The 22,305-nt window shown below is 43.1% G+C and overlaps 1 protein-coding gene across 1 annotated transcript in view; it reads right to left on the reverse strand.

Annotated features, from left to right (window-relative positions):
- Nucleotides 1-641: 641 nt before the first annotated feature.
- The window catches only part of LOC127227031 (coiled-coil domain-containing protein 3-like), a 93,246-nt gene continuing 71,582 nt past the window's right edge, over nucleotides 642-22,305 (reverse strand). The window contains 3 exon segments of the mRNA XM_051191262.1: nucleotides 642-736; nucleotides 739-786; nucleotides 789-912. Of these exon segments, the coding sequence (XP_051047219.1) occupies nucleotides 642-736; nucleotides 739-786; nucleotides 789-912 (267 nt within the window).

The raw sequence follows: 22,305 nt of genomic DNA on the forward strand, positions 1-22,305 counted from the left end.
TTGGAAAAACTGATATAATTTACCTTTACCAATTACCAGCTGGCTCAGCTTGCTGCTCACTTCACCTGTGATGAACTCCTTAAGTCTTAATGAGCTTCGCTTTGAGGGAAATGTGGGTACGTGATCCTCCGCATTAGCATGTAGGTGCCCTGCTTCTAAACCCATGAGCAAAAGCAGCAGAACATTCCAGAATGTTCTCTATGACTGTGGTTCTTCAGAATGCATGCTTGTGCCAGCTCTGGTTGCTGAGACACTGACTCTCTTCTAAATTAAAAGCAGTCTCCTGATATCTTCATTACGAATGTTCTCTTCTAGAATGTTCTCTCCACAGTGAAGAGAATTCTAGTGACTAAGGGCCAGACCCAAGACGTCCCAGAACTCGGGGATCCTACTCTCTCTGGGCTTTAAGGTATTTGTGTGGCACCAGGACAGAAAAGGGGCATGGCACACATAGGGGTCTGAAGCCGAGTAACCAGTAAGGTCAGCACCCAATGAAAAGAAAGTTAAGACTTGCCATTTTACCCAGTTAGACTCTACCAAATGCCTAATGGGTATCTCCTATAATGTTTGAAGTAAGTGCGTTTACAGAACCCTCAGTTCCTTGGGGACAGGCAAGGCAGGCCTGCATCCACCTGCACCTGCTACCCGTGCAGGTAGGGGGCGCGCGGGCTCCCGGGGCCCAGAGCGTTGATGTGCTGCTGAGCACCTGCATCAGCCAGCTTCTCGTTGAGTTTTGGTTGACCAGCTCCAGGTGGCGGCTGTTCTTCCGCGCCTGCCTCAGAGACCCTTGACTTTCTTCACCCGCTCGTGGAGCTGCCTGTTGCGCTTCTCCAGGGTGGCCACCTTCTGCTGCAGCTTCTTGACGTGGTCCTCTTCCTCAAACAGGGCCTTCTGCACCGAGGAGCACATGAGCTGCAAGGCAGAGACAGAGCAGACCAAGAGGCAGGTGAGTCTCTGAAACTCCATCCAACGCGGGCGTCCCACCTTCTCCCTCCACCCGGGCGTCCTACCTCACCCCAAATACAAACAGAACCTTCACTTTGCTCTTTCTTACAAGATTTTGCATTTAAAATATGTTCCTGGCGGCAGGAAGGAATGAACTGCTTAGAATTGGTAGGCATATGCACAGGGATATAGGTAGTGCGTAAGGGAGGAGCCATGGTTATCTCCTTCGAACACACCAGCAAGTGTTTAACCTTTCTGATGAAGATAAAAGCAGTTTAAAGCCACCGCAGGTTACTATTTTCTACAGATTGGTGGATGGTGGGGCGATAGTAAGGATTAGACGAAGAGCCTCAGGCATATAGGCAAGTGTTCCTTCCGCCTTCAAACTGTATCCTCACCCCCTCCTTTCACATATTAGACTGAGTCAGGATTTGAGGTAACAGGACTCTACTGGACAGTGCACTCACATATGCAAACTACCAGGTATACAAACAAATTGTAGCATTGTTTGTTATTTGCTTCATTTTGGGGTTGTTGAGGATTAAAACCAATGATCTCAGAACATGCTAAACATGTGCTTGGCCTCTGAGCTATATCCTGTCATTTGTTATTTAAAAAGAGCTGAGCAGAGTAATGCAAGACTCTGTCCCCAGCATTTGAGAGGCTATCAGTTTCAGGCAAGATTGGGCTACACAAGAGACTTTGACTCCAAAACGTTTTTTTTTTTTTTTTTTTTTTTTTTTTTTTTTTTTGGTTTTGTTTGTTTGTTTGTTTTGTTTTAGTGTAGAACAAAATAAAAGTGTTTTTGTTTGTTTGTTTTTTTTTTTAGGGTTAAAACATCTTTTGAATGTCCATCAAAGGAGATCTGGTTCAAAAGTTCAGTGCAGCTCAATGGCAGAAACTTGTCTACAAGCAAGCACAAGATACTCAGTTTGACTCCCAGTTTCATGAAGAACAAGTAAGTTAGTATATGATGGAAAAGCTTTATGTCTTGTGTCTCTAAGGGATGATGTGGCTCTGTGGGAACATCACTGAAGCAAGTCTAAGCCTAGGTGTTAATGTAGAAAGCACAGTGTAGAATGATGTGGAGATGTGATATGGAGGCCATAGAATGTCATCTCCATGGATACCTATGCTTACATATGTGTATGCTCTCTCTGGAGGAATACACAAGAAACTGTGGCAATGGCTGTATCCTGGGAGCAGAGGGGACCGGAGTGTGTGGAGATTGGCCTTTTTCTTTCTGTGTACTTCTTGAATCTTGTGCTAAAAGTAGATTCCACTCTTACAAAGAGATAGGAGGTCTTCTCACTACTACGAGCTATCTGCCCCCACCTGTTCTCCATTTTCAAGAGCTGTGCTATTAAGCAAAGGTTTGAACCTCTGCTTAGAAATAGATTCAACCAACCATGTGTCAAAATAGAAAAAAAAAATCCAGAAAGTTTCCCAGATCAAAATTTCATTTGCCACATGCTAAGCACTACCCTGAATTTCCAAATGGGGTATAGGCTTCCCCAGCTGTAGCCTGACACCATCTCTCAGGCCCTTAGTCTGCCTCTAACTCCTGCCATTTAAGGTATACTCCTGCTTCATTTGTGGACTTGTAAGACCTCTGTAGGTACATCTGTACTGGAGTATGTACAGACTGTTTACCTGCTGTCACTCAGAAACCAATGGAGCATAGTAACTATTCATACCTGTTGTGTTAGGTATTCTACACAATCCAGAGGTGGTCCATGCAAATATACTGTGCCAATTTGGAACTTGAGCACCTGCAGATTTGGTATCTGAGGAAGGGACCCAGGACTAGTGTCCTTTATATGCTGAGAGGAGGGACTGTGTTCATCTAGCCCTAGCCACCTGCCCTGCAGTACATCAGTACAATTAAATGCAGTCATAAGGCAGCTGCCCTAGTTTCTCACCTTGCCTTTCTGCTTCTAAATGCCCCCACATCAGGCAAGCTTTTCTTGAACTCAGTGTGGTGAACTGGGCATTGCACCAGACACACTAGCTTTGGGACTGGAAGGTCTGTTTCCAGCTTCTTGGAGGGTTACAAGTAGACTCTCCTCCGTTGATTTTTCTGGAACCTGCCCTGGTTTGCCTCCCCTTTGCTGGGGCATTTGTTAGTCATGATACAGGGTTAGGAAATCCAGGGTCCTCATCCTGTCTTGAATCATCCCTGAAGGGCCATTTCAGCTTTACAGGGCCCCGGTGAAGTTGGAATTACAGTCTCACCTTCTCCCTGGTCCGCCATTTTCTCTTGCCCTGAGGGCCCCAGGTATGCCTCTAAAGCCAGGAGCATTCTCTGAAAATTCTCTGGCATGCTCCCCCTCCTCTCAGGTCCCATTTCAGGAAGCCTAATTGGCCACATACAGTTTCCTCATAAGTAACCCACATGAGATTAACCACAGGGTGGAACGATTTAGTAAGTTTTATCCAGGCAGTTCTTAGACTCATGCCTAGTGCATAGTAAAAGTTCTTTAACAGCCAGTAGCCCATGGTCAGACCCATCTACACATCTCCAATTTGCGCACCTGAGGCTTCATCCCAACATGCTGACTCCTGGTTCTTTCCTCCAGCACGTTTTTCTCCTCATCTCAAAGTCTGTGCCATAGTCTCTCTTCTCTACTATAGTGCCGTTTTCCCCACAGCTCTCTGAGCTCTTTTTTTTTTCTTTCTTTCTTTTTAAAGATAAGTCCCATGTAATACAAGCTGGTTTCAAACTTAGACAGTGTAGCCCAGGCTAGCCTTGAATTCCTGATCTGCTACCTTCATCCCTGACTGCTTCAATTCTAAGCATGCACTACCATGCCCAGCTGTCTGGCAACCTCATAAGCCTTCTGTGGAGTCACTTTCATGTTGCTACTCATATCATACTCTCCTATAGTTATTCATACACAGGGATAATGAATTTGAGTGCCCTTGGAAGATCACAAATTCTTCAAAACCCAATTCAACATTGGCCTTTGGCAATTTGGGACATATGAAAAAAAGTAGTTAAGGCAGTGTTCCAAAATTACTTGTCATTTAATAGTTTTGGACTCCCTGGAATGTCACAGCTGGAGGGAGACCCACATATGCAATACTGCCCTCTTCTGGCCAAAATTAATCACCCCCACCACACACACACACGCGCAAGCGAAAGTGGGTAGAGGAACCTCTTTGAGGAACTCATTATTTCTATCATATATGTGTGAGTGAGTAAGAACTGTGTATTTAAAAATTCTCTATATTCAGTAGCCAGAATAAGCACTTTCTACTCACTCTCCTTATATCATGGTCTATGTATGTGTTATGGTAGATTCTTCCGGAACAGAACAAAAGAAAATAAGTAATATACCAAAGCAAGGGGCCCAAAGCCTTTCCATTTAAATGAAATCCATTAGTATATACTTGACTGTCACATAAAAAAGGAGTTGAAGGGATGGGGATATGAACAATCACCAGGGCAAGGTTTTTCCCAGGACACCAACATTCCTGGTAGGCATTCCTCTGACCAAAGGGTAATGAACTCCATATTCTGGGAGAATCCAGGGCAAGAAGAACTACAACTCTAGCAAAAATAACACACCCATCCACAGATGCCTTGACAATGACCTGAGGAGACCAAGAGGCACCAAGGTGTGTCTGGGGAAGTGGTGTATAATGAAGAAAGAAAATTACAAAGCAAGGTGAAATATAAACCTTAGTGAGTGCATCACTGTGGTCCTCATAGCTTTTCCTTCTACTGATGGGAGCTGAGAAAAGACATCAAGGGGCTCATAGAACTTATCCAGTGTCGAGAGTAGAAAGCCATAATTCAAGACTACTATCACACTGGTCTCTCCTCTTCAGCAAACATGCCATGTACATTGAGACAATACTATGAAATAATGAAGTGGGCATCCTAGATTCTGGTCATCCCTCCCTCTCCCTCCCACACACACACACACACACACACACACACACACACACAGAGTGAGAACTCCTAGAGGGGGAGAGCTATACTTTTCAAATGCATGTTTCTTTAAGAAACTCCTCTTTGGGAAAAGCTTTCCAAATGAAATTAATCTCTTAAAATGTACTGAAAAAAAAAGTCAAGACATGCCATTTATTCCTTTAGCTTTGAGGTGTTTTTCAGTATCTGAGCTGCAGAGGGAAGGCTGGCAGGTACAGCACATTCTCTTTGAAGACCTGGAAAGAAGGACCTCAGGGAGGAGCCCTGAAGCCACAGATCCCCCAGCTCATCCTTGCAGAACCCTGGCGCTTCCCCAGATCACCTGGGGAAATGGCATGCTAGATGCCTAAGCACCTCCACCATGCCTGCAGCAGAATTTTATCTGGAAGTTTCCATGTGGCTGAGAGAGACCTGCCTGCTTCTGGGCAAATGGGCAAATTGCCATGAGCTAGAAACTGCTTTCTTATGTTTATCAAGTTAGGCTGAGGTACCCAGGCTTCCTTATCTTTTAAGATATCATCTTCTAAAGCTAAATGAAGCAATGAGCTGATTGTAGATCAACTTTTAAAAGATAAATAAGGGACCCAGCCTGGGAAGATGTTTTAGTTGGCACCACTCAAACATGAGGACTGGAGTTTGGCTCCCCAACACCAAGTAATAACCTAGAAGCAGAGGTACACACTTACAGCCTTGTCATTGGAGAGCTAGAGGTAGGATGGCCCCTGAGTCTTGCTAGCCAGGTAGCCTAGTCTAATTGGCAAGGCCCAGGTCCCACTAAGAGATCCTGCCTCAAAAAAGGTGTGGGGCCAGCCAGATGGCTCAACAGGTAAAGGTACCTGCCATCAAAAGTCCGACAACCTGAGTTTAATCTCCAGGACCCACATGGTAGGAGCAGAGAGCTGACTTCTGCAAGTTGTTCTCTGACCTCTACATGTGCACTTTGGTGTGCATACTGTGTGCACTCATGTGCATGCACAAACACACACACACACACACACACACACACACAACTGTAAGAAATACATAAAACATAACTCAGAAAGGCATTGGATGTTGACCTCTAACCTCCACAACTCTGTACACACATGCCTCCCTCACACAAACGTGTATACATATATACTCACCCATACAAAGGATTTAAAAAGTCGAAAATGTATTTTATGTGTGATCGCATACAGAGAATGCCACTGTGGACATTTTACTGAATGTATTCATTTGAACCATGCTGTCATTAACTGGCTATTTTAATTTTTCTGCTGGAATTTTATCTTGAGTATTTTGTAGCCATTGGTCTGGATAAGTTTTTCATTGAGTTTTCATTGAGTACTTCAATAGAAGTATTCCAGCTTAGGGAGTGTTGCAAGACCCGCAGTATCTAGTCAAGGACCCTTTCTCCTTATAACCACGGGCTGAGGAGGGGATGATGGGATTGCTGCTGATACATCCTTGAGGTCAAGTGATTTTAACAAGGCCATCCAGGTCACCCACCTCAACTGGCAGGACAGACACAGGAGTGTCCCCTGTCTGACCTTGGTTGGGTGTCTTCCTATTTGATTACTTCTCTCCCAGGAAGCTCGGTTTCTATGAGAAAGTTTCACAGACAAGATATAGAGAGGTTAAGGAAATGTATCCATATTACAGTCTAGAATCGCCCACCTTTTCCAAACTTGTTCAGTTTTCTTTCATTTTTCTTCTCTTTCCTTCCCTCCTCCCCCTCCCCCTATTCTTTTTCTCTCCAGCCCCCCCCCAAAAAAAAAAGACAAAAACAAAAAACACTTGCCATTCTGTTCCTGTTCCTGGGCAGTGGAGGGGGTAGAAAGTTTTGCTGAGTTACTTGGCAGCACTGGTAACCCTTGTGTCTAAACAAAAATAGTGACTATTTCATGCTAGTGGGCATTAAAAAAATGTGCCCTGAGAGTTCTTTTCTTCACAGCTGTTTTCAATTTAAATAACCACCTACAAGGACAAGACAACATGTACTTTCTGAAGTATAAAAACAAAAAGACTATCCAAGAGTAACAAGACAAATAGCTTGCCTTTTTAACACCTCATTCAAGTCCTTGAAATGAGAAGGAAATGAGGATTTTTTTTTAAAAAAAAATGGAGGCAGTATGGCCTATCACAAAATCTGGCTCCACATCAATAAAGTTTTATTAGAACACAACTACAATTGTATGCTTGCATATTATCAGGGGCATTTATTGTGCTACAAGGACAGAGTTAAGTAGTTACCACAAAGACCTTATGGTCCATAGGCTTAAGATGTTTACTATCTAGTCTTCATATGGCTGGAAGACAGGAATCTGAAATATGACCTCAGGAGGGACTCAAGACAGATGTACATGAAAACATGATAGTTAACCACTGGATGGGGTTGGAGGAAGGTGGCCTATAGCTAAGGCATGAGGGAAGGACAAAGGACAGATGGATATCTGCATCAGAGCCTGTCATGGACCTTGTATGCCCACACCCCACCTCACAATCCTACTTCTCTGGAACACTGATGTGGGGTATCAGCAATCTTTGTCAAAAGGATCATTTCATTCCATCCCAAAAGATTGCAGCCCGTTTTGAAAGTCCAGATGGAAAATGAACTTCATATAACTTTAAACTGTAGAAGGTCTCCAGTAGAGGCTAGGATTGCTTCACCAAGCGTGGTTCAGGGGCTTAGCTTCCTCCGCACAAATACCCACAGTTCTTTTTGGTCCTTCTGTAATTTAGCTGGAAATTTAACCTTGATATAGCGCCAGCTAACTCCTTTTAGAGACAGAGAGGTGTGTGAAGGAAGCCAGGATAGTCACATTAACACAGGGTGGTTTCCCAAGCTGGGTGAAGCCCACAGCAACTGGGGAAACACCCAAACCGCAGAAGGGACAAACAGAGTAATTCTTATGAGGACTCTCTGGAGGGACAGCTTGCGATGCTGACAACAGCATTTGACTTGGCAGTGGGGCTTTTGCTCCACCCAAAGTCAAAAGAGTCACCTTCTGTGTATCAGGAGACCAACAGAAACAAAAGCATGAGCTCCAGACAGGTGGTGGCTGGAAGGAGAGGTGCATGCAGGAGAGGAAAGTGTCTGTCTGTGGGGTTAAGTAGAAGGTCACGGGAGAGAGTTGCAGTGAGCATTCTCTCTCCCATTGGACAGAACTGTGTAGAAATCCCCAGGATCCCCACTTGGCCTGTGTGAGTCCATCTCCAGTCCCTTCCCATTACACTTAGCCAAGGAAGGGGCCATCAAGCATCTCTGATAAAAAGGGAGGTAAAACTGGAAGATTAAGTTAGCTAATATATTAAGTATTTGAGCATATGGCAGAGAGTAAACAGGACAGTAATGCTTGACCCTCACTGATTGAAAGCTCTGCTCAACCACGGTAGGGTCTCCCAAACAAGTTAATCTTTACACAAGTACTTCTTATGCTTTGAACACCTCTACTGACCCTCTCTTCCATCTTTGTACAAATAATAACATCCTTTGAATTACCCAAGTCTTCTTTCAGAATCGCCACCTCCATGAAGCATTGCTGATTCCTCTAAGCAGAGCCCAGGAATTCCTCTCTGTCCACCTAAGTGCACTGCACCATTCTCTTCTGGTTCATCTGACTCTGTCCTAGGCCTTGAATCCCTTGAGATCTTTGTATTCAGTGCCTAGCATGTAGTAAGTACTTAAAAAACAATGGAAGGAAAAGTTGCAAGTAGAAACAGAAGTTCAGTCTTTGAACATGAGCAACCAAAAAAATGATCTTTTGAATGTTAAAAGGGGTCAACCAACATCCTTGTGAGTCCCTGAGGTTCCCAAGAATAAGTTTAATTTTGATCATTTATTCTGATTATATCTGGAGTTGGCTTTTAGGATTACTGATATTAGTGAAGTTTCTTTTTCTGATCCATTCCTATCTTACTTGGCTAGATTACTTTGTACATCCTCACATCAAATCCTATAGAAGCAGAGCATGTTGCAAAAGACAAATGAGTGTTTCAGGGAAAGTTGCTGGATTGCATAAGACTCAGTGTTCTGGTTAGCTTCAGCAGCAACTTGACATAATACTGGGTCTTCTGAAGGAGCCTTCCATTAAGGAACTGGTCAGATCATATTGGCTTCTTGCCATATCTGTGAAGGATTATTTTGATTGATGTAGGAGGGTCCAGCCTACCATGGAAGGCACCATGCCTAGGCCTCCCTAAGGGCTTGGTCTGTATAAGAAAGCTAGTTGAGCATGAATGAACAAGTGAACCAATAAGCAGCATCCTTCCATGGTTCCTTCTTGACTTTCTGCCCTGATTTCCCTCAATGGTAAACTATTATCTGGAATTATGAGCTTAAATAAACCCTTTCCTCCAGTAAGCTGCTTTGGGGCATAGTGTTTATCACAGCAACAGAGATCAAACCATTCAGGATGATGCTGAGGAAGATAGGGCCTATGGCAGCAGGGCTGCCTGGGAATGAAGAGGAAGGGGACAAATCCTAAAATGGATCTAATGCTGAATTGCTAAGAACAGAAGAGGCTGGGTAGCCATGGGTGAATTCTCTGTCAGGAGAGGCACAGGCACAGAGCTATGGCAGTTACAGTGACATTAGAACAATGTTTTTGTTCATATAAATCCACGGTTTAGTGTTTCCCAAAATGGGGTTCATAGAATACTCATCTCATGGGGTAGCTGCATGGTCAAACACAGTTCAGACATGCTGTATCCCATGCCTTCCTCCTTGATACAATAATTATTTGCTATCTGCAGCTTTGTTTTATGACAAGAGTAAGCAACCTTCTACATGTTCCTCAGGTAGATGCACATATTTTCACTTTGCTGTGATGCAAAGAGGATTGAGAAGTACTGGGCTCTAGAATGCTGATTCTGACCCCAGCTGCTTTTCTAGACTCAGCAGCAGAAGGAAGTGCTGATATCCCAGATTCCTGGGAAAGGCCACCCAGCTCTGGGTGCTGACCCCTTTCCACTGTGAGCAGAGAGACGGCTCCCAGCTGAACTGAGAAGGGGGTGCTTTTACATTTTTAATGGCTTTCCAGGAACTCACCCCAAAAACTCAGCATCTCAGTAGCTAGGACATGAGTCTAGTTATAGGAAGTCATCTAGATGATGGCCTTGGGCATCTGTAGTCTCCTCAGGGATAGTTTCAGAAAAACATCTTTCAACTCTTGTTGCCTCCTGAAGTATCATAATCTTCCCTTAGCCAGTCATGCCAGCTAATGCACTTTTCCATGGTGGTTACAGAGGGTGTTTCACGTCATAGACTGACTGGTGTGGTGCACCCTTGAGAGGGATAGTATGATCCATGGTCCAGGAATCTCAGGTTTGTAAAGACCTCACAGTTAATGTGTGTGTGTGTGTGTGTGTGTGTATGCAAAGCCACCTCACACTGCATGGGTGGAAGGTGCCTGTTGTAGCTTCTTTAAAAACACCAGACGACCCTGCTGCTATTGGCATAAGAGGGCCTTTTTTCATTCCTGCCCTGGTCCTTGGTGTACTGACCCTGGATAAATAGGCTACACTGAGTCACCAATGGATTCTTTAAGCCCCACATCTTAGACCACTGCTGATGCCCAAAATAATGCTAATGCTCTGATCTCAGCGCAGGACACACTCGCAGCAGACCCTCCTGACATCAGAGTGTAGCAAGAAGGCTATGGAAGGGAGTCAGCTGGACCAAGTGTCTGCAGCTCCAGCTCCACTAAGGAGGTCCCCAGAGCCACTGCTCCTGTCTGTCCCATTGCTGCCATTTCCCTGCTCACCTTTGATCTGACCCCGGCAGGTAGCATTCCATCTCCAGCTCTTCCACTGTGAGGCAGTGGACTCTGCTTTTCCTCCTGTATTTGCCTGGCACCTTCGTGGCTGCCTGGAAATCCCAGGGGCTCCTGCCACCCACCCTATTGTTGAATGTGATAGGAATGTATGAGCCTGCTTGTGTTTCCTTCTCAGACAATGGTAACTTTGTCCACGTGGCCATCTCCAGGGCCAGACTCAGCTGAGACTGTTTATCGGGGAGAATTTATCAAACTTAGACACAAGATTTTACACTCCTGAATTAAGACAGGTGGCCCTGGGGCTGAAAAGGGCAAGGAGCTATGTATGTCTCCTTAGGCTGGAAAGAGCAGGGCGGGGGGGGGGGGGGGGGGGAGGTAGAACTTTGCTTCAAATGTGGCTGGATACTTGCTGACTTCCTGAGTGTTCTTCATTTCCTCTTTGCTCTCCCCTTCTGTCCTCCCTTCTTCCTTTCCCTCCCCTTCTCTGTCTTCTCCCCCCTTCTCCATTCCTCCCTCCCTACCCTACACCCTCTTCTCCTACCTCTAGCATATGCATGCATTTTGAGGGGTAGGTCATCAAAAGGCAGTATTGCTCTCCACCTTCCATTTGAGACAGGCTTTCCCAGTGACTCAGCTGGACCGGCTGCCAGCAAGTCTGAGATCCCTCCTGTCTTCAGCCCCTTCCCCTCCCCAGTGCTGGGATCAGAGTGTACACCAACTCACCAAGCTTTTAGAGTGCTAGGGTTCAAACTTGGGTCCTCGTGCCTGCATGACAATCAGTTCACTGATGGAGCTATCACCCAGCCATCCCTGCCTTTCTGAAATCTGAGACTGTCCAAGGGAAGCAGAGCTGCCTGGGGGAGCATTGAGGTCACCACAGGTTGATGTGGTCATTGGAACACACTGCCAGGGTCAGTCAACAGTTCTGTGTCCCAGAATGAAACCTCACTTGATAATTTATTTGGTAAAAATGTGATTGAAAAAGTTACAACTCACAGATGACTGAGGGACAGTCATCTGCTGCCAATTCAAGGATTCTTTCCTGGCCTATGTTGGATTCAGTCTTTGTAAATTGGAAAGCTTTAGTCACAGCAAAGTTTCCATGTGGAACGCATTAGATTAAAGTAAAGGACTTTACCCAGGGCACAGCTTTGGACCAGCTCCTATGATATCTGAAAAGTGGATATTGTGTGTCATTGAAAAGCTAAAGTGTAAATAAGTTTTAAAACGCCTTAGTTAACCTTCCTGGTATAAAAATTCCAAGTTATTCCCATGCATGTCTCTAATTGTTGCTGTCACTATCTTCCTTAGTGAATAAAATGATCGACTATCAAAGTATTGAAAAGGATGGAAAACAGGAAATAACTAATCTCACCATTCAAAGACAACTCTCATTTCTCTTTTAGTGTGTGTTTTTAAACCTGGTTATACATCAATTAGTATTTATTTTTAATTTTTTTAAATGGTGCAGGCTATAGCTCAGCCAGAAATGACTTGCCCAGCATATGCAAGGCCCTGGGTTTGATCCCAAGCACTGCCAAAAATATGAATTTTATTACCAAATAAAATCATAAATATTTATGAATCTTTGAAATATATATATTGTACAATGGCTAAATTGAGTTAATTAATATGCATTATCTCACATACTTAATTTTAGTAATAATAACATAAAACTTTGCAGCAATTTTTTTCTTTAAAGATTTCTTCTGGTTGCTCTTAACTATGTGTACATGTGCAGATATGTGGCCATGAGTGTTCATGAAGGCCAGAGGCATCAGACTGACCTGAGCTAGAGTTGTGGGTGTCTGTGAGCCACCCAATATGGCTGCTAGGAACCAAACTCAGGTCCTCAGGAAGAGCAGTAGCAGCTCCCAATCTTCTGATCCCAGTCTCACTTGTAGTAATTTCCAGATGTATAATATACATGTAATATATGTGGCCTATCATGATTAGGCATATCATACTATTCAATAGACTCTCTGAACTTAATCTTCCTACACAGCTGAAATTATGTAACCCTTGAGCAATGATCCCACCTTCATGCTCCAGCCTAGTCTCTGCTTCCATGAGATCACCTTTTTTATTTTATTTTGTTTGGTACAGGGTCACCCCACATATCCCTGGCTATCCTGGGCCTTAACATGTAGACAAGGCTGACCTTGAACTCAGAGATTCACCCACCTCTGCCTCCCATGTGCTGAAATTAAAAGTATGTGCCACCATGTCCAGTGAGATCATTCTTTTTACATTTTGCATAGAAGTATGGTCACATGCCTGTTTTATTTCACTCTATATACTGTCCTTGCGCACACAGCTCGGTGATTATAACTACTGTAGCAGTGAACATGGGGTACAGATCCTCATTGATACAATTAGTCCATGTTCTTCACACTCAAACCCATGTCATTTCAGATATTCAGTAGTAAGAGTACTGGAACCTATAGAAGTCTTAATTTCTCTCCCTCCCTCCCTCACTCTGTCTTTCTCTTTCTTTCTCTTTCTTTTTTGAACCCTCCACACAGTTTTCTACATCCTTAGTATTAATTTATAGCTAATTCTCATTGAGGGTAAAAGGGCTCCTTTCCCCCACCAACACTTACTCAGTACCTAATCTTCATTGTTAACTTGGCTGAGTTTAGAACTCTCTAGGAGACAAATTTGTGACTTTGTCTGTGAGGGCATGTCCAGAAAGTATTAACTGAGGAAGGAAGACTTCTCCCCTGAACAAGAGGACCAACCTAAAACAAGGGAGCAAGCCAGATAAGTGATAACATTCCCAGTTCTCTGATTCCTGTTCCACGCAGATTGAGCAAGTAGGTTTCCACTCCTGCTATCCCTAACCACTATGACTCCTCACCACGGTGGACTGTACCCCCAAACTGTGAGCCAGAGTAAACTCTTCCTCCCTTAACTTGCTTCCTTCTGGGTATTTGGTTATAATATTGAGAAAATGACTTACCTTTCATCTTTTTAAAAACTATAGCCATTCTTAGAGATACAAGGTAATACAAGCATGGTGATTTTAGTTAGCATTTCTCTGATGACCAGTAATGAAGAAAATACTTTTTTTTTTTTTTTGAGAATAAGAGAGGTGCCTCAGCTCCTACCAGTCTCTTCCTCATTCCCTTGGGATGGAATTTCCGTGCCTGTGGAAACAATTACTGGAATTTTGCTAAGGATTGCTTTGAATCTGCTGGTCATCTCAGGTAGTGGGAACATTTTAACAATGTTCTTTCTTCTACTACAAAAATCTGGGCTACCTCAATGTGACTGTGCCATTTTTGGTGCTGCAAATAGTTTTCATAGAGAGATCTTTTACCATTGGTTAAATTTATTCCTCGGATTTTATTATTTCTTGTAACTTTTGTAAATGGGATTAAATTTTCAGTTTATTTTCTGGTAAGTTGTCTGTGTTTAGAGACACTATTGATTTATATATAGTGACTGTAGACTCTACAGTGTCACTGAATTTACTTATTAGTTCAAATGGACTTTTTTTCTTGGTGTCTCCAGGGCTTTGTATATCTAAAATGTCATTGCAAACACAGACAATTTAATGTCTTCCTTTACATTGATTTCTATTTCTTCTTTTGCCTGACTATTGCAGCTGTGACTTTAGTTCTATGCTGAATAAAACTGGTAAGAATGATTTTTGTTCATCTTTATTGGTCTTGAAGAATAACCTTTTCACCAATGAGTATTTGGTGTTCGCTGTGTGTATGTTATACACACACACACACACACACACACACACACACACACACACACGTATGTAACGTACAAGTAGCATACAAAGTAGTAGGTTTCCTTATAGTATTTTCAAATGTACCTGTGTTGGATGACTCTCTCCACTCCCACATAAATAAATATATGTAAAAATTAGAAGCTAAGATCCCCACATATGAGAGGGAACATGCTGTGTTTGTCTTTCTGAGCCTATGTTAACTCATCCATTTTTCTGCAAGTTGTACAGTTTCATTTTTATGATTAAATAAAATTTCACTGTATCTATGTACAACATTTTCATTCTCCTTCTCTTGATGGGCATCTAGGTTGATTCCATTTCCTTGCTATAGTATATGGCCTTTTTTCTTGTGTTCTTTCTTTGCCTGATTTATTGAAATTTTTTATCTTTAAAAGATACTAGATCTTGTCAACTTCTTTTCTATACCTACTAAGATAACCACATGAGTCTTTCCCTTTATTCTATGAATATGCTACTTCTTGTTTATGGATTTGTATATGCTAAACCATGCTTGCATCTCTGTGACAAGTCATACTTGACCATGGTCAGTTTCTTCCTGTACATTTGCATATTCAAGAGCATTCAAGCTTGATTCTACAATTGGTTAGAAATTATTCCTGATCCATACCATTGTGGCCAGAAAAAAAATTACTTGATATTATTTCAGTCTTCCAGAATAGTTAAACTTTTTGTCTTGCTTATAAGTCCTGCAGAATGTGCCATGGCTACTTGAGAAAAGGGTGTGTGCATATTTAGTTTCTCTTAAGATAGAATGTTCTGTGTATTTCTGTTTGGTCCCTTTGATCTCAAATGGAGTTTAAATCTGTTTTCCTTATTGACTTTGTATAGTGGTTGGGGGATGGGAAGCTCCTAATTTACAGAATAGTTTGCTGAGCTTCTAAGCAATTACTTGGAATTCTTTGTCAGATAGTTCATATGTCTCTGTCTCTTTATAATCAGTTAACTTGAGTTTTCTATTGTTCTTTCATATTTTCATGTTTCCTGATCTTTCTTGATTCTTAGTCATATGTGGTATTTGCACAATTATGGAAGTAGAAGCATATTCCAGTCTTTGAAGACTATTTTTATTTGGCAAAGCCCTTCGTCAGTAGCCAGTCCAGAGATTCCTGGAAAGCTGGCCATGTCTGGATCTACTAGGGTGAATCAGTTAATTAGGTCCTTTGAAGACAATCTGAAGCCTAAGTCCATACGAGCTAAACTGCGTCTGTAGTAGAAATAAGCCTTAGGTCTTCAGAGGCCAGTGTGATGCTGAGACAGAGGCCTGGTGTGCTGGACGTAGCTGGAACCTAAGTCCACAGAGGAGGATCTGTGCCTTCTAACCATGGACACTGTCCTGAAGCCTGAACCTTCAGGGATAGACTTGGAGTAATCAACCACAGTAATCAACCAATGGGGCCTGATGGAGTGTCTGGTACTTGAATCTATGAAGTGGCTTGGACTGTGGGTATACTGTATCCATATCTATAATGGTTGGCTTGGCACCTAGAGCCTACATGCTTAAGGGATGGCCCAGCAACGGGACCTTCTAGTGTGTTAGTTATTTACTCTACTGCTGTGGCAGGACATCTGCCAGAAGCACCTCAAGGGAGGAAGGATTTATTTTGGCTCACAGTTTAGGGAACACAGTAGTCCATCAAGGCAGGACTATCTTCTGACTGGTGTAACAGGAGTTTTGGGGAGTTTGGGGGTGGCTGGTTAGGGTCCGGTACACTGTGAAAATGTGTTGCTCTCATTGTTAATAAAAAGCTGATTGGGTGACAGCTAGGCAGATTTTTGGGGGCAGAGAGAATGCTGGGAAGGAGAAGGGCAGAGTCTGAGGAGCTGTGAGAGGTGGAAGAGTAACATAGGAAGTTCACAGATGAGGTAAATGAGCCTCGGGGCAGCACATAGATGAATAGAAATGGGTCAATTTAAGTTGTTAAGAGCTGGCTGGAGACAAGCCTAAGCTATCAGCAGAGCATCTATAATTAATAATAAGCTCTGAATGGTTATTTGGGAGCAGCTTCTGAGACACAGAGGAACTCTGCCTACAGCTGCACAACTGCAGACAGGAGGCAAGTCTGGCCTATAACTCTTGAGATATGAGCCTGGGTCTACCAGGGACACAGAATGCTGCACAGTCTCCTAAAATGATGCCACCCGTGGGGACCAAAGTATTCAAACATGTACCTCTGGGAGACATTTCACATTCGAATCAGAACAACTTGGATGAGCCTGATTATGAGGGCTGTGCAGTAAACACCCCTTCCCAGTGTTTCTAAGGGTCAGACTACACTAGGGCAGGCCTGACGCCTGCAATTGTGTGGGCTGAACTTCAGGTCTAATGTGAAACCCGAAGCAGGGTCACAAGGGCTAAGCTGACACAGTGGGCAAATCTGGAGGCTGAATTTACAGGTGGTAGCTACTAGTAACACAGCAGTGATACTGGGTCTGGTGACGAGACCAGCAAGGAGTCTGGGACTACAAGGGCTTTTGGTGGCACTGGCTTTTTTTTGTTGGGGAAGGCCCAGTATCGGGGTCTGAAGCAAAGTGGGCACTCAAAGATGTCCCTCTGTGTGTGCCTCAGGCTGGGGAAGTAATGTTGTGAAGAGTCTAAAAACATACTTCCTGCCCTATTCAGAATACCTCTTCTTACTTCTATACCAAACCCAAGTATTCTTGGTTTTGTCTGCTTTTTTGTCTTTTTCTTTGTTTTGTTTTGGTTTGGTTTTGAGATAGTGGCTCAAATAAGAGACCATGCTAGCTTCATATTCATGACAATCATCTTGCCTCAGCTACTCAAGTATAAGTAGAGACATGAGCCACCATATCTGACTCCATCATTTAGATTTCGTTAGCTCTTGTGAAATATATGTATGTATGTATGTACGTATGTATGTATGTATGTTGATATGTACATATACATATAATAGTGGTTCTCTACATAAGCCAATGTGACTATGGTTGACCCGGCACTCACTTTGTAATCAGGCTGGCCTTGAACTCAGAAATCCACCTACCTGTGCCTTCCAAGTACTGGGATTAAAGGCATGCACCACCACCCTGGTGTGAAATTATATTTTGCACATGAAGAGTTGCTCAAATTGATAATTCTATGAGAGAGACAAATGCTAGAACATCATATTGTCCTGTCATTTTTTAAAAACTATTCACCCCTCTCTCTCTCTCTCTCTCTCTTTCTGTGTGTGTGTGTGTGTGTGTGTGTGTGTGTGTGTGTGTGTGTGTGTGTAGGGGAAAACCTACCATGTGTCTGGGTATTGGTCCTTGTCTCTCACTTTGAAACAGAGTCTCTCCTATTTCTTTCCGCATTGTGCACTCCAGGCTATCTGACCCATGAGCTTTTATATGGGTTCTAAGAATCCAAACTCAGATCATCAGGCTTTGGTGGCAAGCACTTTTCACAAACCTAGCCCCTAATATATATTCATAAAAACACGTGGTGTCTTATTTTGGGAGTGGAAACATTATAACCCAGTTGTTTGGGTAGCCAAATGGCTATAATTATTTAAGATTAAGATTCCTTAATTTACTTAACCATATTGTCTATATTAGATTCTCAAGTTGTTTCTGAACCCTTAAGTGGTGTTAAGAAATTTAAGCTACTGCATTTTTATTTATGAGAATTATTCCTTTAAAATTAGTATTTTAGGTTAGTCGTTGTGATGCATCCCTTTAATCCCAGCACTTGGAAGGCAGAGACAAGTGGATCTCTGTGAGTTCAAGGCAAGTCTGGACTGCATAATGAGATCTTGTCTTCAAAAATCCCAAAAGTTGGTGAGCCAATTAAAAAATAAAATTAGTATTTAAGGTGATATTACTAGAAATAAAGGGCATTATTTCTTCAGGTTTTGCTTTGTGTTACTAAAGTGTTACCAGAAAATGCCATTCTCATGAAAGGTTTAATTTGTGTGTTTATTTCTTTAACTTGTGTGTTTTCTGGAGTACAGAGCATGAAGTATGGATGTAAGTAAACAGCAAACCAGTTACTTGCTTTTATTTTCTTCAACCCCCATCCTTCCCTGCCCTCTTGCATCGTCTTCTCCTTTAGGACCTTCACTTCAATGTTCCTACTAAGGTCCGATCGGTCCTACTTTGTAGCTATAGGATCATCAGCCAACTCCATGTGGCTTTTATTAGTTATATAACATGTGATAGGAATTTCCAAAAGGTTTTTGGCCAAAATAAATTTAAATACAGAAGGATTCTATAAAGATCTTAAATATAATATGAAACTTACATGGTCCCTCACATATTTTGTATGATATGATTCCACACATATTTTGAGTATATGGAAAACCACATACTAATATTTGACTAGTACAAAGTTCTGCTTGAAAAATTAATTCAAAGTATATGCATCCTCCCCGATTAATACTGTTTTTCCTAAATATACTCTTGATTCAGTCTTCCTCTTATCATCAGTCAGGGACTGAAAGCATGACATTTTTGTGTTTCATTGTGAATTTAATCTATGGATATTGTTATCTCATTATCTACACAGAAAATATACACAGATGTTTATAAAAGCAATAATCAAGGATGGGTCCTGAAAATTGGAAAAGGGAAAACATTAATGCAAAAACTTTAACTCTTATCAATATGGGGACAGGTAAATCATATGCATCAGTCTGCCTAATACCTTGTGCAGTTTAAAAGATGAGGGAGAAAATAGCTCTAATGTGTCTGACAAAATGAAAAAAAGCCCTTGCCAACCTCCAGCATGCCATTCACAATATAAACACACACATAACTATACTGGGGCGGGTGGGGGTGGGTGCCCAGAGAGGTGTAGTAAGTTCTTTCCTTTTAACACAGTTCTCCCAGTGGAGGAGACCAGGACTTCAGAGGGATGTATGAGAAGGGTCTTATGACTTAGTCTCAGTGCTAACAACATGGTGACTTTGCCTGTAAAGCTGACATCTTAATATACATAGTATGTTCATACTGGCTTCTCTCGTGTAAATAGAAATGAGTGTATTTTCAGCGCCGTGATCTTATGAGGGGTACTATCCCTTGGGTTATACTTCTGTTGTATTCACCCAGATGCCTTAGCACCTCTTGGTTCCCTAAGCACAGGCACAGGGAAGACTCTACCCTCTTGCCTTGTGCCAGTACACTAGCATGAGACAGCATCCAGCACAGAGAGACAAGTGCTGTGACTCAGTCCTCACCCAGCAGCGACAACAAACTTTGCAGTTGTCATTTTTTGTTAGAAAAGCTGTGCTCAAGTAAGAAAGGAGGCTGGACCAGGAATGGACAGTAGCTGGGTGCCTGGTCACAATCGAGGTCTAGGCTTCCTAACCACAAGTCACGCCTTCTATGCAGCGGGGTAGGATGGTTCCAGAACAGTATGTCCTATCAAGTGATAAATGAGCATTTGCCAAGCAAGCTGAAGTTTTGGGGCATCAAATGCACACAGTTCAAAGCTGGCTCAGGAAACAGGAGGATGTGTTGATAGTCATTGAGAACTGGTGAGATGAATCAGCATGTAAGAGTTCATACCACTCTTGCAAAGGATCCAAGTTCAGTTCCCAGCACCACATGGGGCATCTCACAACTACCTGTAACTCCAGCTCCAGGGTTTCTGATTACTTTTTCTGGACTCCTTAGACGCGCATGCGCGCGTGCACATGCACACACACACACTTTAAAAGCCAACAGACAAAAAGAGTTATTGGCCCAGGGCAAGAAGCTCCCCAGACTTGGGACTTTCTCATCTTCTGTTGCCAGAGATGTAATTTAATGAACATAAACTATGCCCCAGGCACTGTGCAGGGAGTTTGGATAATTTTTTTTTTATTAAATTTAACATCCACCCAGTTCATAGTTTGAGCCATGCTTCCTTATTTTATAGGTTGGGCAGATAAAATTCTGAGAGCTTCTAGCATATACATAGTAGGGTCCTGTGATAGGAAATGGAACCCAGACTTGAAGTCAAATCATCTGTCACAAAAGGTTGAGTCCTCGTGCCTGTACACTCCACAGTAGGCTGACTATCTGAGAATACTTGGGATGATAAAATGAGATTTCGTTCACACACCAGAGACTAGGGGGGAGGGGACAGTTCCAGTGACCCTGGCACTCCCTGGCTCTCAGCAGTGCATACAAACATTCTCCTTGGGAACCAACTCCCCTTCCAACTACGCTCAAGAAAAACACTCGCAAACTACACATTGTGATCTTGGCCAGGGACATAGTGGTTTCACTCTCCCAACATAAAACTGAAAACCACCATTCCAGATGACTGGCTTCTCATCTGTTTGTATAATCCCACTTGCAAGCAGTCTGGGCATTCAATTTAAAATGAATTAAGGAGGGAACTTAAGTGTGGAAGGATGTCAGTCAGGGCTTTTAAAATCTCAGAGTTAATGAACATCAAATTCCACTGTGGTCTGACTGAGGGTGACCTTTTGACTCCAAAATGGGTGGGTTCTCTGGGTTGAAGTTGTCCTGTGTTTCTGTCCCTATGGTTGCCTGAGCATGACTGCAGGAAGGGGCAGCTCCAGCCCCAGATTCCTCTGAACTTGAACCAGGAAGCCCTGCCCACAGCCAGGCTCTAGGGACTAATGAAAAAAACAAGCCCAACTTTATCTTTTTGTTGTTATTGTTGTTGATTTTTATCATGAGAAAGCATCCATAACAGAAAGTTTATTTTCTTAAGCATATACTGTTACACACATCCATCCTGTTTGTACAACTGAGCTCTGCCGCTCTCTTCATCTTGCAAAGCTTCACTGACTTTATGTGATAAAACAAGCAGGCCAGAGAATGGACTGTCTTAACCATGCTTAGGTGTGCAATTGAATGGCATTCAGGACACTTGTGCTGTCACACAGCCATAGCTGGCATCTACCTCCCAGGTCTTAGCTTTTACTTCCCAGGTATTCTCACTCTGCACTAACGACTCCTGGCATCTGTGAAGCTTCTCCTTCCTTACAAACTGACTTTTTCTTCCAGACTTGCTTTCTTATAAAAAGTGCTGGGCTCTTTAATGGAGTTCAGTTTGCTTCTGCCCATGGGGTAAACGTAGGCTCCCAGGCTGCCACAGTTCTCCCAGTTTTCCAGCCTTCTTTGAGACTTGGGTGAGCTCTTCCTCCCCAGCAGGAGGACGAGCTACCCACCTGTGCTGGCCAGCAAGCCCCTCCAGCAAGCCTCTTGATTTCTTAGTAGCAGGACCCCATGCCAGGGTTTGAACTCACTTTGTACCCTTCTTAGCAGCTGTGTGTTCTTGGGCAGCTGACTTCCCTAAAGCCTATTCTGCTTTCCACAGAACAGAGTCCACAATGATCATTAGTGTTGTTGTGAGACCCAAACAAGTTGTGGGTTGTGGAGATGGCTCAGTCAGTAAAGCATCTGGCTCCCAAGTATGGGATCCCCAGAACCCATGTAAAAAGCCAGACAAGTTAGAAGACAAGAAAGAGGGATCTCTAGGGTTCATAGGCCAGTTAGCAAATTTCAGGGCCAATGAGAGACTCTGTTATAAACAAAAGACAGAAAACACCTGACAACCCATATTGGACATTGTTCTATGACCTCCACACTTACCCCTCCACACTTACCCATACCCACATGTACACACACAAATCACACACAAATGAACACGCACACACATATGCATATAGACATAGGCACAAATGGTTTGTAAAACCATTGCTCTGCATTCTGGAAGCTCTCCTGACCTGAGGCCCTTCCTGCCAGGTCCTCTCTTTCTCAGTTCCTTTTCTCTCCAAGGCCCTTTCCCACCCTTCCACAGCCCCTGTAAGCATTGCCTTCAGTGGGAAACCGGAATGTTTAAGTTATCCCAGGATGTGGTACAAAGTCAGAGCCAGGCTAACTGCTGTCTGCATCCTAATGAGCTTTCGTGTTTCCCCTCTTCTCTGTGGCTGGATCTGGCAGAA

This window comes from Phodopus roborovskii, unplaced genomic scaffold (genome assembly GCF_943737965.1).
Source record: "Phodopus roborovskii unplaced genomic scaffold, PHOROB, whole genome shotgun sequence".
Taxonomy (NCBI): domain Eukaryota; kingdom Metazoa; phylum Chordata; class Mammalia; order Rodentia; family Cricetidae; genus Phodopus; species Phodopus roborovskii.